This window comes from Triplophysa rosa, linkage group LG9 (assembly GCF_024868665.1).
Source record: "Triplophysa rosa linkage group LG9, Trosa_1v2, whole genome shotgun sequence".
NCBI lineage: Eukaryota > Metazoa > Chordata > Actinopteri > Cypriniformes > Nemacheilidae > Triplophysa > Triplophysa rosa.
The window spans coordinates 13,886,850-13,905,593 of record NC_079898.1 but is presented as its reverse complement, the minus strand read 5'-3'; the positions used below and the strand labels follow the sequence as shown (position 1 = coordinate 13,905,593).

General features: G+C 38.0%; 1 protein-coding gene across 3 annotated transcripts in view; it reads right to left on the bottom strand.

Moving 5' to 3' along the window:
• Window positions 1–4,083: 4,083 nt before the first annotated feature.
• The window catches only part of LOC130559702 (pro-neuregulin-3, membrane-bound isoform), a 300,399-nt gene continuing 285,738 nt past the window's right edge, over window positions 4,084–18,744 (bottom strand). Inside the window, exons 7-10 of one of the 3 annotated variants that reach the window (XR_008963605.1) lie at window positions 16,623–16,741; window positions 12,710–12,889; window positions 5,656–7,246; window positions 4,084–5,518 (exon numbers count right to left, since the gene is read on the bottom strand). Coding sequence is in view for 2 of the 3 variants with exons in the window: in XM_057342934.1 (XP_057198917.1) it covers window positions 6,676–7,246; window positions 12,710–12,889; window positions 16,623–16,741 (870 nt within the window). In the remaining variant the exon portion in view is untranslated. Of the gene's footprint in view, window positions 7,247–12,709; window positions 12,890–16,622; window positions 16,742–18,744 lie in introns of all 3 variants that reach the window. The other 2 variants (XM_057342934.1, XM_057342935.1) reach the window with 2 other exon arrangements.

The window sequence follows — 18,744 nt, the reverse complement described above, 5'->3', positions numbered from 1 at the left end:
AACTGACTGAAATGTATTTGTGCATTAGTTGAACTATGTTCATGTCATAAATTAAATGCTGTTCTCTATGTAAATGTAAATGTACACTGCCGGGTAAATGTCTGAACATACTCATTCTACTATTTTTTCCATATATTAGAATGCTAGTGATCAAAACTTTGAAAATAAAATATGGGAAATTGTTAAAATTAATTTGTGATAGTTTCTTAAAGGGATTACCAACAGTTTTTTAGACCTACATTTTTAAAGATTACTCTTTAAATAGTGTTTGTTTTTAAGGTTTTTGAGACATGGCACAAATTGTCCTACTTGGAATTTAGTAGCTCTGAAATTGCAATGCATTATTCATGTTCTCACTCAGAGAATTGCTATATAGTGCTTCCACTGAGGCATCCATTTAGTCTGTTTGAAAATATTTTGTTGTTGCAGGTCAGGCTGTTAAAATTCTCAAAAAAGTATAAAACCAACATGACATCATGATGGCCTCCGTTTTGTAGTGCAATTTATAAGTTATTACTGTTGTCTCATATCAAAAATAAATCAGATCTTGCAAGACTTCAATATGAACCCATACGAGTTAAGCAGTTTCACATTGTGCAAGTCCCAGATACTGAGATGGTAATTCATGCATTTAACCATAGTGAAACACAATGTTACACAAAGAGAATATTGCAAGCAAGGAAGCCACATCCATCTTAATTTTTTCAATTACATTGTCAATATATGATGATAAACATGCTTAATAGACAATAACACTCCTTTATAAAGGTTACTGTTCTGAACAGAAACAGGAGCACAAAAACCAGGAGCTTTATAGCCTGTCCAATATATATTTAATTGAGAAGCCACAGACGCGCAGTTAACACACAGCTCTTGATTGTCAAATGCAAAATTGAAGCATTATATTGTTGAGTTTCGCCAGAATCAAAATTTCAAGCTTAATTTAACAATTTCAATTATCAGACTTTAAACAGGACTAAAATGAGACAATAAGACAATCCCACTGTGTCATGTTTTTCTCCATTTTCCATAATGTCTGCAGTAATAGATTACATATTAATGACAGCAACAGCAACTGGTGAAGGTTTTCTAGAAAACAAAGCATTCATTTATGCACAGGACAGCTCAGGATAGTCTCCATCATGGGTCATTGCCACCTGTCAAACACGAGTGAGAGGAACCACAATAAAGGAACTTTTCTTAAAATGTTTCGTCAGTACATGTATGTTCTCCTCCTGGTACATTTAGTCATGATGCCCATGTGGGTGATGCAGGCTTACATAGAAACATTCTTCCTTTCCTTCCACAAAAATTGTCACTCTGACAGAGTATCTGTCAAATAAACGGGCAAAAAGAAAGAAAGCCGGTTGCCAAGCACTGACAGCCAGCTGACAGTTTTGATGCTACAAGTTTTGTAGAATATATGAAGAGTTTGGTTCCAAAATGAGATAACTGTTTTTTTAATTTTCAGAAATCATGTTTTTTTATTGTGCATTCCAATTAATATCAATCAAACTTCAGTTGGATTTGTTTTGATTTAAGCTATAATAACAAAAAATACAGATAACTAACACAATAAAAACATCATGACACGATTTTCGAAAATTTGAGAGTTATCTCATTTTGGAACCAAACGCTTCATATTTAAATATGACCTGTATCTCTTTAGCAGGTGAGAGATATATCAATAAGTCTTTCTGATGTTTAATTAACTGGCAGTTATAGATGTTTGACATGATAGTACTCACGGTTTGCTGAGTTTGGACAATAGATTCAGACGCCATTTTTGGAGACTGGATTTGGACACTTTTTTTTACATATGCTACACTTAAAAGGTTCTTAAAAGGTTTTTGTTCAGCTGAATGGTTCTGTAAAGAACCTTTAACGTCCCCAGAGCTTTTCTGATAAAAGCATGAAAAACTTGGAATGAAACTTGGTTCGTCTGTAGTGAAGATTCCTTCATAACACCATTCATCGTCAACGTTTATCGTTAAGACGATTAGAATTTATTCATCAAGTCAAAAAGGATTTAAGGTAGCTCTTCACTATTGTTTGTACATTTGAAATGTAGGCATTTTGCAGATGCTCCTGTGCAAGGCAAGTCACAAAAAGTGCTTTCGATTCACATATGGGATCATTTTCAACAGATGGCAAGCATGTAATTCAGACTGTTCTCTACTGGAAACTAGGAGGAATTGCTTCCTGTGAAAACAGTAATAAGTGCTAATTAATACAAATAAAGCTAAGCCACAAACCATTATAGCTGTTGTAAATAAACTAGTATTGTTAAAAATAGTCTTAATCAAGGAGTTTAAAATACTTGAAGAGCGTTATTCATGAGCATTTGCATGGCTGGCATCCATGGCGAAAGGCAACTTGCATGCTGCCAGCATTCTTCATGGTAACTCAGTTTTGGGCACACACATTTTTGAGCCAATCACCTGAGCCGTAAATAATGCCATGAGAGTAATCAGCGCCTGGATAAATTTGTCATGACAACACTGATGGACTGATGGCACCATGATGTGAAAGACAACCGAAAAAATATGTCCACTTCTTTTACAAGAGCCTTCCTTGATCTGATTTTCACAGTGCTTGGCGCTCTATTTTTTGGATGGACTGCAGGGTGCATGCAAATGATTCACATCATTTATAAGTGTCCTCCTACTCTACGTCATTCCGCCCAGGGATTCCCCAGGGTCAAAGAGCACGCAGGTCATGTGCACTTTTCAAACAACTGCGCTTCTATTTTCTTGACAAACTAAAAGATGTAAAATGTAATTTGTATATATTTAGAATGATGGATATGGAATGCACTGCGTGTTGTTTGCTTACTTTTATCAAAAGCTTGATGCATGTAAGTCTACATGTCATAAAAATAAGGAACGATGCTTCTAACCACAACTCTAGACCTGTAGCTCCAACCTTGCAACTTTTCGATAATGCTTGCGATTGATCGTTGGAATGATGGTTTTGGGAAACACTTAAATCGTTACTTGGCTAACGATGCTTTTGGGAAACGCACAATTTGAATGTTAGATTAGGGAATACAAGTATGCACGTCTGCTAAAATCCCTATAGATTACGACTGTGTTCCCACAGCTCTGGTGAACCAGAGGACACTTACTGACATCTGGGAAATGTAAGTCTTTAGAGAGACAAGCCTCCCGTCTGCGCAAGGTAAACTCTGTCTGTGGCTAAGGCATTAACTTGTACATCAGCATTGTTGCTTTAAGTGTAAAGAGTTCTTAGATGTTAGCAGTTATTTGTTAACAAAATACATGTTTGTAACTGTATTTCCTGTTACTTACCAGCAGAGGGCGAATGAAAAGACATTTCAATTGTTTTACTCTCCCCTGTTGTCTCTGGAAAATGACCTCATCCTTAATGTGCTGAGAAAGAGGGAACCAGGCAGAGCTTGGTCTGGATTGTTATTTGGGGAAAACAAGGAGAGAGATAGAGGGAGAGGGGTAATGTGTTATCATTTCTGAATCACAGCCAGAAGCAATGCTAAAGGAAGATAGAGGTAAAATCAAAAAGAAGATCCACAAATGGAACCAGGTTGTCAGCAAACTAGTTGTTGTTTAAAACAGTACAAAGAAACAGATTTTCTGTTCATAAAGAAAAAATTTGTCACTATCCTAGGTTTTGCACATTTGTCAAAAAGGATGTTTTACTCATTTAAAGCACAATAAAATGTAATATGCTCCCTTATTCAGAATAAGCATCTTGTTTGAATTTGTACATACATATTGTGTTACACCGAATGACAATGTAACATTATTTCAACCAAATGTTTACATTTTATTCTCCAAAAACTTAATAAAGTAGACATTTTACTTACATTTAATGTGCTTTCTATGGACCTAAAATCACCTTTGTACATTTCTTTTGATGGGGACATCTTAGCGTCTTTGACCCATTGCCAATGGCTTTGTGGCATAATTGAGATTTGATAACACAAAATCTGAATATTTGTGTGTGTAAATTAGTCTGTGTATTTATGTAATTTGATGCTTTTGGCTAAACCAATATTTTATTATTTCATGAAAAACACTCATTCTGCCATTATTCAACACTGAAGATTCATCTTTATTGAAAAAATAAAAAAAAGATTTAAATGAAAAGAAAAACTATTTCAATTGAAAGGGCAACAATGCAATTTCTTACATACAAGAATGAACAGAAATGTCATTTCTCGATTTTGAAATTGCACATTAAAGTTCATGTCAAGAGGGGCTGTTATACAGAACCATGAAGAGATCCAGTTGTACTCGTAACACCTTTTTATAGTTGCCTATTGTGCAGACTGTGGAGACTTGACTTGAAAAAATGTGCCTTCAATGTACCGTCTTCACTAAATATTTCATCAAGTTCATATACCTTACATGTCAAAATGACAGCATAAAGTACCATACATTGTATTTACTGTGCAAAACATATTTTAATACACTTAAGCACTAGTGTACAAAGCATGGTCCAGCTTAAATAAATTGTTTTTCACATCGTTTCAATTTAAAATGGACACATCAGTAGCTAAACAGATTGGTGAACAGTTTATATATCTGGTGCCAATACCTGGATATGAATGAGTCTGCAGTTTATAGATCAGTTCAGATGTGGCAGATTTAAAATGGACTTAAAAAAGGACTTTTTTCCAAAATAATGGGTAGTGGTTGAGTATAGTAAAGCTTGACAGACATGCTGTTCAAGCAGCTGTTAACTGATGAGGTCATTGCTTCTGTCTGGGAACAAGTCTAAAAAGATCAAGCAAGATTCTATTCATTCTGCATTCACAGCGATATCTACCAAAGGCTCACCTTTACTTCACCTGGTCTCAGGTTAGGACTGGTGGTGGACACAACCTTTTGGATGGAGGATGAAGACAAATATAGATTTCTATGACGGCAAACTAATTGTGGGAGTCTTAAAGGGATAGTTCACCCAAAAATGAAAATTCTGTCATCATTTACTCAAATCCCAGACTGTTCCAAATCTGCATAAATTAATTTGTTCTGCTGAATACAAAGGAAGAATGTCAGGGTGGGACATGGGAGCCAGTGGGGGATGGGATCTGTTTAGTTACAGACATTCTTCCAAATATCACCCTGTGTTCATCATTACAAATAAATGTATACAGGGTTGGAACAATCTGAGGGTAAGTAAACATGACAGAATTTTCATTTTTGAGTGAACTATCCCTTTAAGATGTTTGAAAGTGGCACAACAACTCAGAAAGAAAGATAAAAAGAAATAAATATAAACAGCATCACAGTCCACATCTTTGACCAAATCTATTAAGACTGATCTATAAAACTTAGCAGACCATTCATTTGTTATTATATTTGATCTACCAGGATTTGGGTTAAAATAAGCAGACAACGTGTCTTCTTCTCCATATTCTCTTTGCGTGGCTTGTCTGTAGATCACTAAGGGCATTTGAATCGTCGAGATACAAGTGTGACAGATTTATCAAATGTTATCAAACCCAAGAGTTGTCTGTCTTCATGGCTTGACTCTGCAAAAACACCACCAACATGCACAATTGTGTGAATAGGGGGTCCGAAAACAAACAAACAAACAAACAAACAAACAAACATTGTAAACAAACAAACAGCTTCACCAAAGATTCATTTGTTAATTCTTCTTTCTTACCACATTTGGTTGTTAATTCACGGAAATAGCATGTCCGCGGGTAGCGTACTGACCGAATGTGACCGGATGCTCCCTCCGCTCAGAAAGCAGCAGATCATTTCATGAAAACAAAAGAAAAAGCACAGATGCTCCTTGTGTTGCTCGATCCCGCCCTGTTATCCTGTGCAGGACTCGCCGCTCTCCATTCAGGGAGGGAGGCCATGTTTTGTGCATCGCACGTGGTTCGTAATACAACGTGCTCCGTGCACTTAGTTTATCTTTGCTCATATCTGAACCTAATTGAACATTACTGAGGCACAAAACAGAAAAGAAAGCAGATCGCTCCACAAACTGACAGACACACCGATTTCTTGCAATTCATGTCTTGGAGGCAGTGCTCGACCTCATGCCTGGATGCAACGTTCATTTAGAAGTTTTGTCTGATTGTAATTCGTAATCTGCTTGCTCTGTTTTTAGGGCAGATGGAGCCATGTTCCTTGGCAGGGTAGAGGACAGTGACTGGGTTGGTGATAGTAAACACAGCTACTGCAGGTGCAAAACACAAGATTGTGTGTTGGACAACATTAGCTTGGCTGGAAATGTGGTGAGTGGAAAACAACTCCCTTTTGTTTGCGTTTTAAAATGTACTTTTTTCGAACCACCAAGCATCGAGTCTTTAAATGTGGAGGAGCTGATACAATAAAAACAGTTTTTGTACTAGGTCACTCGGTTTGAATTCATATATTTATATCCATTTATATATATTTATGTATATTTTATACAGTTAAAAACACCATGGAGATGACAGACTATTTGGTTTTCTTTTTCTAATAGAAGTTTCTCCTTAAATAAATGCATATAAATAAATTATCTTTTCACGTGTCAAGGCTGTCAGTCTCCCATACGCACAACAGAGCAGGTCCTCCGAAATTGAATGGTAGATTCGGTGATCCATCCCAATTTGGCAGAGCACTCTGGTGCTTCTTGCCCAAGACACTGGGGATGTTTGTGGTTTGTCCTATCGAACCATCCCAAACCTTCTCATTGGCCAAGCTTTGTGGCATCTTTGTGTGTGTCTCGTGGGCTCACTAACTGAGTCTCTGTGGGACCAAAAGAGGCCACTCCCCCTTGTCCCCCGCCATTTGCTAAAAGGATGCACACAGTCTCCTTGGCCCCCTGAGGGACGGAGCCAACAATGTCCTCCTGCTTCCTCTGGGCGAACGCTAGTGCTTTGAGCTGTACTTGAGCCTCATCTAGCAGAGAGGACACTTCCTCTTGTTGACCAGCCGCTCTATTGGAAATTGTTATGGTGGCCCGTTGATTGACAGCAGGGCCATCCGGAGTGCTTTCTGGGGGAGATGAACTGCGGCTGCTTCCGTTAGTTGGTGCCGTTTGCATACAGGAGTCCTCATCCTGATAGGAGTGGACGGAGGGGATGATGGGTATGGAGCACGGCCGGTATGGAGCCACGGGACTTTGGCTAGGGGGACCTGACCTGAGGCTCCTAGCAGACCTGTAGTCTAAGTGGCTGCTCCATGATTTACAGGACTGTGAGGCTTGCATATTGTAAAAGGAATCCTGATGTAGATCATTAGCTGGGCCTGAAATGTTTCTGGAAAGAGAAGAAAATCAGTGTGATTGACAAAGTGAAATATGGCGTTTTTTAATCCTAAATATATAACTGATAAATATTAAGATGAATTTGAGCCTGGCATCACAGCAAGAGGATGAAATTTGTTCTTCTGTTATTTAAGGGGTGGTCTCATGGGATTTCACTTTTTTAACTTTAGTTGGGGTGTAATGTAGCTGTTTGAGCATAAACAACCTCTGCAAAGTCACAATGCTTAAAGTTCACTGCAAAGGGAGATATTCTCTTGAACAGAAATCACTATTTTAAAAGGATATAGTTCACGCAAAGATAAAAAGTCTGTTATCATTTACACAACCTGAGATGTTCCAAAGCTACGGAAATGTCTTTGTTCTGTTAAAGATATTTTGAAGAATGTGGAAAACCAATCAGTTCTGGGGCACCATTGACTACCATAGCTTGAGAGTGTTTAGAGGGAGACACTTCATAGAACCAGGAACTCAACAGCATGTAGAATACAGGTGAAAATCAAAACACAAGCACCTATTGTTGAGCACATAGAAAACAAAACGTGTCTAAAGACATACAGTATTTCTAATTAAAGCTTTTAAAGAGTTTTTAAAGACTTTTTTAAGAGTTTAGTTATATCACAGCCATGAGCTCACACTCAGTATTTTGGTAGTAGGTGGCAAATTACATTTTCATTCGAGGCAGATCTGATTGCAGGCCTGATTGTTTCCAAAAGAGAAAATTAATTTTTTAGGAGAACATTAGCATATGGATGATTTCAAATTGAACAGACACAGACTAAAAGCCACCAAACTTTCTGATTTGATGTTTTGATTACAACCCTGGTTTTGATTACATTGAAAATGCACTTTATTCGCTACATTACGTGGCAGTCCTAATGAGGCACAAAACAAGAAATCTGTTTCAAATGTTGAGCTTATTATGAACAGAATCAAACAATTACTGTACACTTTTCAGGTTATTAGCTATTTATTTCTTCAGTTTATCTGGAACCCCAAAGGCTTCTCTGACTCATAATCATTTAGTTCAGCTGGGTTTTAGCTAGATTCCTGATTTGCACTCGCTACTCTGCGCAGCAGTCATCCTTAAGTGAATCTTCTGAAGATTTGCATGCAGAATGCTTTCAAATGGGATGAAAGCCGAAGTTTCATCCGAACAGACCTTTGGTAAACTAATCTCTCAATTTAGGAGCAATCAGAATTGTTCCCTTGACTCATTATCTTTGTGTAATAATTCATAATCCCTGACAAAGAATGGCTTTTTTTCACGACATCAATATTTAACCAAGCACTGCTATTTCTGATAATGACAGAGTCAGAGTTAAGCCTCAATCTAGGGAAGCAAATAGTCTGATTCCATTTTCTATACAACAATAAATTGGATGAAAATGTATTAATGCGGTAGAATCTATGACTGAAACATCATCCTATAAAGTAACAGTTAAAAAAGGATGGATTGAGTATCGTGTCATTATCTGCCTTTCAACAATAAGGAGTAAGGCATTGTTATGTCACTTAATTAATATTCATATAATATTCCGATATTTGGCCCCTTCCTTTCTTCCGATGGTTCATACGCCCCCTGACAGAAATATAACATTTCAGCAGAAAACAGGAAGACTTCTTTTGACCTCTTATGTCAGAGAACAGGGTCAGAAATGCATCTGTTTTTAATGAACCCCTGCTGAGCACGTCTTTCTGTGACCCTTCCTTCATCTCCTCTGCTTATATAAGTGTAAGATGCTCGCTCTCTGAATCCCTGAAAGACAGAGATCATTTACTGACGTCTGAATTTGTCCTGTAGATGCTGCAGTGTGGTCACCTTCTCACAAATGATTGTTTGTTACAACAGGAGGCAACATACCTTTTGAGGTATGGCGTTTCATTCATATCTAAAGGAAGTGTCAGGGTGTTCTGTGCAAATGATGATGCAATTCTGTTCTCGTAGTATCACATAACGGTTTCATATACCTGCAGCTTTTTTTTGTAAAATGATTAGGCTAAATGATAAAAGCAAGGGCAGGAGTGTAGTGGAATATTCTCAGGGCATGTTTAGAGAGGTCTTATATAATGAACAGCTTGACCTTCGTTGAAACCTCATTGAAACCGCCTTACTCAAAACACATTAATAAGCAAACGCTTACTAACACTAGTACACAAAAAAGGGTAAGAGAAGGACGTCAGTAGTCATAAACACACTTTTCCCATGAAATCGGCTACTGTTAAAACCTTATGTCTGTAAGAGAGAGGCTACAATCTTTGCTCATACTGGACGTTTTCACATCCATTTAGTTGTTAGTTGTCTGATCAGCCCAAACACATTAAATCCCACATAAAACCACATCTATACATGGTTTTTAAATGAGATTTTAGTTGGAAATGCATCTCAGACAGTCAGATCAGATTTGAAGTAATTTTAGCTTATTCGAGACGTTACTGTGATGTCACACAAAGTGCTATAGTGTCTGGAGCTTATGTTAATGGGAAATAATTGTACAAGTAACGATTTGGTACACAGCATGTGTAGGAATGTGTGAAATATCGTGATGCTTCTTGTCATGCACTTTAAGTTCAACACCGCTGCAAGACGTAAAAGCAATTTTCAGTTTTCCGAAATGGCAAACAGCATGTATGTAATATTTAAAGGGATATTCCACCCAAAAATGAAAATTCTGTCAAGAATTACTCATCCTCAAGTTGTTCCAAACCTCTATACATTTGGAAGAATGTTAGCAATTGACAGTTCTGGGGTACCATTGACAACCATAGTAGGAAAAATTATAGATTTTTTTTTCTGTTGAACACAAAATGAGATGTTCTGAAGAATTTAGGAAAGCAAACTGTTCTGGGGCATCTTTGACTACCATTAAAGTTTTTCTACTATGGTAGTCTGGTGCCTCAGAACTGTCAGTTGCTAACATTTTTCCAAATATCGTTCTTTGTGTTCGACAGAACAAAGAAATGTATACAGGTTTGAAACAACCAGAGGGTGAGTAATTCATGACAGAATTTTCATTTCTGGGTGAACTGTCCCTTTAAACTTAGCATGTTTTCCTCAGGCTTTGACATCAAAATTTAAGGGGACAAGCATGTGTAAGATTATACAGGTAAATACACCCGGTGTGGACAAACCTAAAGACATCTTTGAAAAACAAAGATTTTAGTGCAGTGTAAACAAAGCCTATTTTTAAAAGCCCCTTGAAAGTGTTTACACAACAGTGTGACTTCAACAGCTGCCATGAATATGCAATTATACATTTTGCCTATATACTTTAAGTACCCAGCTCATGGGAATGCAGACAACCCAGAGGAGTTTGACAGGTTCCTTTATCTAAAAATACCAAAAACAGTATCAAAATGCTAAATCTGTTCCCAGTGTAAGGCATCTTAGTTAGATAACAGCAGGCTTTTTGGGGGACGGAAGGAATGAGAGGGCCAACATTGTTTTCTTGCTGTCAAATGCAAAACAGTTCCATCTTGGTCTCTCCCTCCCTCTGTTATTCTGTCATCCCTCTCCTGTCTCTTCCCACTCTCTCCTTCTCTATCCTGTCCCGTATCCCAGCCTGTCTCTATGGTAACGGTTCTCTCTCCGGCAGAGGAATATTCTTATGCAGCCTGGAAATAGGTCAGTACCGAGACCCCATTGAGGCTCCGCTACAGATTTTTAGGGAAGGTGGGGGTCTTTGTGCACTACAAAGCTTCCCTGTCTAGCATACGACCACTAACTGGCCCAGGATAAGCCTGTGGTTGGTGGACTCATCCAGGACAGCCCATTCCATTGATATATCACTGGCTGTTTAATTGGCTATGACAGTATGGTTTTTATTATCTGTGCTGCTTCTAGAGAAGGCAGACCTCCCAAGTGCCCTACTGTCTTAGTGAGTCATGCCTGCATTCAGAACTTCAATAATACAGCCCAGACCAGCTCGCTTGTTGCTCCCGTCGTCAGCGTAGAGACAAAAGCCTACACACATAAACAGACCACATAAAACTGGGGAGCAATTATAAAACAGGCTTTATGACATATACAAAGCCATTAAAGATATACTCTGGATAACTCTATTTCACCACAGATAATCAAAGCCTACTTCGCCAGTGGTATAGCGCAAATCTCAGGGGGCAAGCCTTTGGGGGAATAATGAGATCGAGCCCCACCCACAGGTGGTGATGTCATGCACAAGTGTTTGTATCGGGGAAAATTTGTATCGCTACATAGAGACAGTGGTGTTCATTTTGGTGGTTATTAAAAGGATAGTTCACCCCAAAATTGTCCCTATTGACTTGACCATAGTAATTTTTATTACTACTATGGAAAGTCAATGGGGACCATTTTTTAGGGTGAACTATTCTTTAAACTGGGATAGTTCACTCAAAAATGAAAATTGTGTAATCATTTACTCATTGTCTTGTCATTCCAAACCTGTATGACTTTCTTTCTTCTGCAAATCACAAAAAAGATATTTTGAAGAATGTTGGTAACCGAACAGTGAGGTTACCAATTTACTTGCATTGTTTTTGTGTCCATACAATAGAAGTCAATAGGTACCGCCATTGTTCGGTTACCAGCATTCTTCAAAAGATCTTCTTTTGTGTTTGAAATGAGAAGACGGTGAGTAAATGAGGATAGAATTTTCATTTTGGGTGAACTGTTCATTAAAACCTTTTCTCTCGTCATCCTTGAGAGAAATAGCCCTGTTCATATTTATTTCTGTTATTTAGAATGTATACTGTGTACAGCATGTTCGTGTTGGAGATTTGCATTTGAACCAATTAGTACCATGACATAAATGGGTGTAAAGTGTCATGTCAATGTCAAACAGCCTTGCTTTCAGTATGTTGTGCATGCAAATCGATGATCAACATTTCCGCACATTTTACATTGTTTCCTGCCATCGTGGCTCCCGTGTAAATACATTTAGGCCTCCTTTGAGCAGCAATTAAAAATCTGTGTAAACACTCGTAATGCCATGATGGCCCTTGCATAGGGTCAGTGCCAATTGTTCATGCCAGTCAACCTTGCTGCTGTTTTCCTTCCAAAAAACACAACAGCAAACAAAGAAATGAAGCTTTATATATTTAAGTTGTAAAGAAAGAAAAATTAATTTGAGTTCAATTCAAATCCAAGTCATTTAGGAGAGAGAAAAGTATGTTGTTGTATGTACTACAACTAACCAGAGGTTTTGTGGAAGAAGTTACTGTACTGTTTCAAGTCTACAGATAATCAGAGAATGGAAAAGCCAGGAACAAGGGTCCTTATAGAGGCAGTCACCTGCCAGAGCTGACTCAAATGGATGCTACCATTCCTAAAAATAGCACTTCTTTGCATTCTAGGAATGCATTTATGCAAAGACGTAATCCATTAAGTCTGTAGAGTTTAATCCATTGGGGCAGAACGTTGCACGAGCCTTAAATAATTAGCATTTAGCTCACTGGGGCTGTTGCCTGTGATGTTTCTAACCTTTTCACTGACTCTCTCTCTAAGCTGTCTACTTCCTGTAGATGTTGGTAGGCAGGACCAGAATCTCTTGATCCACCAATGGCATTGAGACATCCTCTAGTTACGGGCGGTGTTCTGCGAGGTGCAGGCCGAAGACCAGAGCGACTCTTTTCGTCTGGATTGTGAGAAAGGGAACCGCTCCTATAAAAAATTAAAAAAATAAAAATCTAAATACCAGTTAGGCTATTAATGAATCTTTATTTTATACGTAAAGTCTGTAGAATATACACATGTCATGTTGTTTAAAAAAACATTAACTTATTTAGTTACTAGATTTGAGCATTTATAATTCCTTTTGTCAAGCCATAACAATTTACTTTGAAAAGAGCAAAATTGATCTTTTGTAGATCTGTTAAATCTGTTTTTAATTTTTATAGCAATGGTTCTTAACCATTAAAATAAAAAATGTCTATTTTTATATTGAATAAACCCTTTTCCAGTTAATATCAAGCTCTGAAATATTTTATTGGGTAGAAATGTTGAGTTTTTGGGAGCGGAAGTGGGGGGCCTTGTAGTCAAAAGGTTAAGAACCCCTGTTTTATAGACTTGTTTTAATAAAGCTGTTCTTTTTCTGTTATTTGTGCTATTGTTCACGTAATTCATATAGGGTTCCTATGACTAAACATGGCACTAGCAACACTGAGGTCATAGTTTGATTTCTAGAACAAACAAATTAAAATATTTAAAGGAAATTTATTTTGATATACAGTTTACTTGATGCACAATAGTCTTCTTTAGATAAAAGTGTATGAAAAATAAACAAATGTTCATTCAAATATCCTACATAGCAGCCACGATACAACCACGTCTTTAAGATTTGTCGTCAATCTAAACATTGTCATGCTGGAATATTTTGACGCCTTCTCTGTCTTCATATGGTGTGCTGAAAGTTTTACAAAGTTTGTTTCACAGGTACCTGAAGAAGATACTCGGAATTAACAACACAACAAGCTTTGGTATGAACATGTGCGCTCTTCTACAAAAAAAAACTGGATATATTTTGTCTGTTATCAAATAATGGAGAACATTACCCATGAGTCACCTTCACAATGAGATATTTGTGATGACTCTTGACACACTACAGGGAGATGCTGTATGTGAGATGCCACTGAATGGGGCCACATTTACATAAGAGATTAATTGTCCTATCACAGTGGTTCCCAAACTGGGGTACGCGTACCCCCGGGGGTACGCCAGGTGATGGAGGGGGTACGTGAACAAAATCCTGAAATCTACAGTTTACTTAATTATAACGCACCTGACAATCATCCAGGCATGTTTTTCTCACAAGCTAAATATAAAGACGTGCTCCCTCTAGTGTACACACAGCAAAATAGTAGTCACGTAGTGCCATAAAAGGTCAAATTCATGACATCCAATCAAAAAATATGCGTCCACTCATAGTGTGCGTAAGCGCACGTCTTTACGTACCGCATGTGACTTCGCACAAAAATTACTGACAGACTTTATATGCAGAGTATCGTGCCTTAGCCGATCGCGCTTTGAAAACATTAAGTGAAGTGAAAGTGACCTATTAGTCAGATATGGTGACCCATACCCGAAATGTGACCTCTGCATTTAACCCATCCAGAGAGTAGTGAACACACGCACAGCAAGTGGTGAACACACGTACACCTGGAGCAGTAGGCAGCTATCACTGCAGCGCCCAGGGAGCAAGTGGGGGTTGGTGCCTTGCTCAAGGGCACCTCAGTTGTTACCCGCCCTGAGGATCGAACCGGCAACCTTCTGGTCACGAGTCCGACTCTCTAACCATCACAGAGTTATTCAAGTCATTTCAAGCACATCCATCTCATTAAGCAGTGAGTCAGTTATTTATATATGAGTCATATATCATTTATTGTTTGATAAAAGAAAATTACACTTATTTAAAATGCAAATAAAAAAATGTTTGAGACCACAATTGTGACTGTAAGAAAGGGGGTACGCAGAATGATGTCAAATCCCTGGGGGGTATGCCATTGTAAAAAGTTTGGGAACCACTGTCCTATCAGACCACAGGCAGTTAGGAGCACATTTTACAATTTGACAAAAATAGCCCGAAGAGGAATTCGGACTTGCTTTTAGGTAAGACTCTGACAGGGCGAAAATTCGCTGCATATTTAAATCCTTCCTTGTGTTGAGATAAGTGCAATCAGTTAGATTGTGCCGGTTTTTTGAAGACATGAGAAATGGGGGTGGAGAGGGGGTGTACAGGCTGTTTGCAAACAAATTACAAGTCATCACAGATAAAATATGATTGCATGAGCGCACTGAGCCACAAACAAAAACAGAGAGTGGAATCAGGATTTAAGATTGACGTTTAGATTGATGGAAGTATGAGGATTAGACGAGGCTGAAAGGATTTGTGTGTCTGCCATCGAAGACCACCCCCTTCACCAAAGCCCAAAACACACAGACTCACACCCGCATTCACTTTCTGGCTTTTTCTGTGTTTTTCCTTGTTAGTACCACAAGTAAAAACAACAGACTGTTGCTATCAGCAAATGTCACATGAATGTCCATATAAGTACGCAAGCAACATGGTGAACTTTAACTGCATTAACATTCAGCTGAGAAAGCTGTTACCAAAGTGAGTTTCAGACCACTGATATATTGTTATTACATGACTGTCTGGGATACTTGCTTCCGATTGGTCAATTCCAGCATGCTTTCAGATATATACAGTATGTATAATGACTGCTAAACTGTACACTGTGTTTTTAACCTTGTGTATTCCACGTCTTAACAATCTCTCTATACGCACTTAATAAATAATTTCTCAAATCAATATTTGTCCATTTATTTATTTAAGTAGCCGTGTAGTTAGCAGGATAATGTATGCGATTCCTTACACATATTGAAATCAAGTCAAACATGAAATCTAAAGGCCATGTAGTGTGGGACATTAAAGATGATCCATGGAACAGAACTGATAACATTGAAGCACTCTGCTGGTCAATGAAATGTATCTCCATATATTGCTTACTCGGTTGTTCATGTCTTTGCTATTACAGAAATGCATATTAATGCTTGCGTTACTAATTATAATTATTATAATTCTTTACCATTCTGTAAATGTATAATCATCATTGGGTGCACAGTATTGTATTCAATGTAATTGGGCAGATGTAATTTAATTTCTCTCATCACTGCTTTTTGACAGATTGATGGGAGGCATGTACTGTAGTCTTCATGGTGTGTCATTACAATAATCATCGTCATAACTGTGGTGCCTTTAAATTGCAACTGAAAATGTATTACTAATCAGCTAGGCCGTCTTTAGAAGGACAACAGTGTGGTTTGCTTATTTCTCTAGGTGTAGCTGGTAGAGCAAGGCCAAGAACATGGATTATTTCCAGGGAACACAAACTCTAACTTGCAAAAAAAATTCTCTAAATAGCTTGAATGCACTGTTGCTTTAAAGGTTCAGTGTATGAAATTTAGCATCATCTAGCGGTGAGGCTGCGAATTGCAACCAGCGGCTCACTCCACCCCTCCCTTTTGAAGCACTATGGTGGCTGACACAGCACTAAGATGTCGCCTCGTTTTCGTGTCTTTGCCGAAGGAGATAACATATTTATGAAACGCGCTCTGTAGAGCAGTTTGTCCATTTAGGGCTACTGTAGAAACAACATGGCTAATGCCATGCAAGAGGATGCGCGGTGTATGTAGACCAAAATAGCTCATTCTAAGGTAACAAAAACATAAAGTTTCATTATGTAAGGTCTTTAAACAGGTCTTAAGATCCTCCAAAAAATTACACATTGGACCTTTAAATATAATCATCTGCTACATGCATAAATGTAATTGGCTTTTGCTGTGATGCTAGTCTTTAGTAATTGCTCTGGTCCTCCAAGCGTCAGTATAACCATACCTGGGATGTTTTCCTGTTGACGTGCACTGTGGATTGGTAGAAGCAGCAGTGCTTTGAGCAAAGCTGGACTCGCGAACTGCGCCCCCGTGTAGTGGGGTAGACCTTGTGGGTTTGTAATACTGCATAAAACAAAAACACACAAAGGCAAACGTTAAACATTATACTTTCTTTTGTGAGTGATACTCTAAACATCGACTAAGTTTCATTGCATCCTTTTTCGTATCCCAATGGCAGAATGCATTGAGTGAGACGACCTCATGCAAGATTCTGCTCTACTTTTTCCCCTAACAAAGAGTCACTGGCCGAGTTCCACGGGTGTTCAGATAATCCAACAGACTTCTATGGAACCTGCGGACAAATCCAATTTAAATTTCACACCTTGAAAGACGTTCCTAATAAAACCCAATTTCTACCTCAGGCAGAATGCACACAATGATCTAAATGTCAGAAAGATACTTAATCTCCTCCACTATCCCACCTTCACTCCAGTGTCGAGTGGAGCAGAATAGAAAGGCAACGTGCAGGCAGAGACCTGATGGTAGATGGGGGATCAGAGAAGGGTACTAGAGACACTCTAATTGGATAATATAGCACTTTTGGAGCTACTGTATGTAAATCCGTGCTGAAGTCCCACAGAACTCTCCATTGAGCTGGTGTAGGAATAATATTAGCAGTGCAGAAGAGACTGTATTTGTATAACATAAAAGAACAGTTGTTTTCAGATAAAGATGTGTAGTCTGCCAGATAGCTAATAGGAGGAACCTTATCAAAGAAATAGCATAGACAATACGCTTGATGTGTTTTATGTTATGTCTAAGTCTTAACGTTAATTTGGAACATAGTTGTGTGATTTCTTCACATTGATCGTGATGGCAGTTAATGTGCTATTAAAAACGTCAGGTGAGTAGGAGGTAGAAAAATAATGAGTAGAAATAAAGCTGTAGGAGGAAGTGGTGGTAAGACGTTCTGACTAACAACAGATTCATCTAAATTTAAGAAACATGGTCAACAAAGAAAGATGTGACTCACTGGCCTGCTCCCTAAAATGTGAATGGGATGAAACATGAAATGAACTCTTTTTTTTAAATTTCGGGTGAGAATATTTACGTAGAAACCCAAAACCATGTTGAGATTAGTATGATGCCCTTCTAGCTTTTTTTCTTTAATTTAACATTCATTTCCTGGAACAGGTATGAAAAAAAAGAGAAGCCGCCTGATTCATTTAACAACAGAAATTGTAATTTCTGAATTTAGGGTCAACAATTTAGCACAATGTGTCTTGTGGGTATTAGAAAAGATGGAGCCTGATCATTACTGAAGCAGTCAATTTCTTTTCCCTTAGAACTGCACTGTGGGCAAACTCAAAAGAACCAGTTTAGGCAATCAAAAATGATTTCATCCAAAATCTTTTGAAAGCTCATGTGCCTGATCTCTGAAGATGCACTTTCTATCTTACTCGAAGTACTAGTACTCAAAGAACTTTCCAACACTTTCACAGGGCTGAATAGACTACCAACGCTATTCTTATTTATCAAGCAAAGACCAGGTAAATTCAGGCAAAATGTCCAAAAACTTTATCTTAAAACTACACTATACACATCATTTCTGTTGTTCTTACTGTATTTCTTTATTTAGTATGCTTCACCAACAGAAATAAACTTGGGGAAAATATGAGATGTATGGCCGATAAGTTAGCTCATTCCGAGTTAACATGTCTAGGTACAAAGTTTTTTATACACCTGCTTTAAAACAAGTATTACATAAGATTTCATACTTTTGGGGGTGAATGTTATTATATGTGACTTCGTGAATTGAGAGCTCTGAACCTCTTGCTGACCCTCATGTTAGCTGCACGTCAACGGTTTTAAATGAATTTCATACACAGAAATCAATACCTTTGTGGCGTGTGGAGGGGCAATGGCCTAACCCTAACCCTAACATACAAATAATTTAAATGATCAAGTTACTTGTGTATTATTCAATGTTTTTTACAGGCTGTGGGCCGGACTTTCAATGATCTCTTCACAGCAACGCACATGAAATATACATGAAATCTTGCTAGGGGCTGGCAAAGATTATGTGTAAATTTGAAATGTGTTTAATATTTTATAACATTAAATAA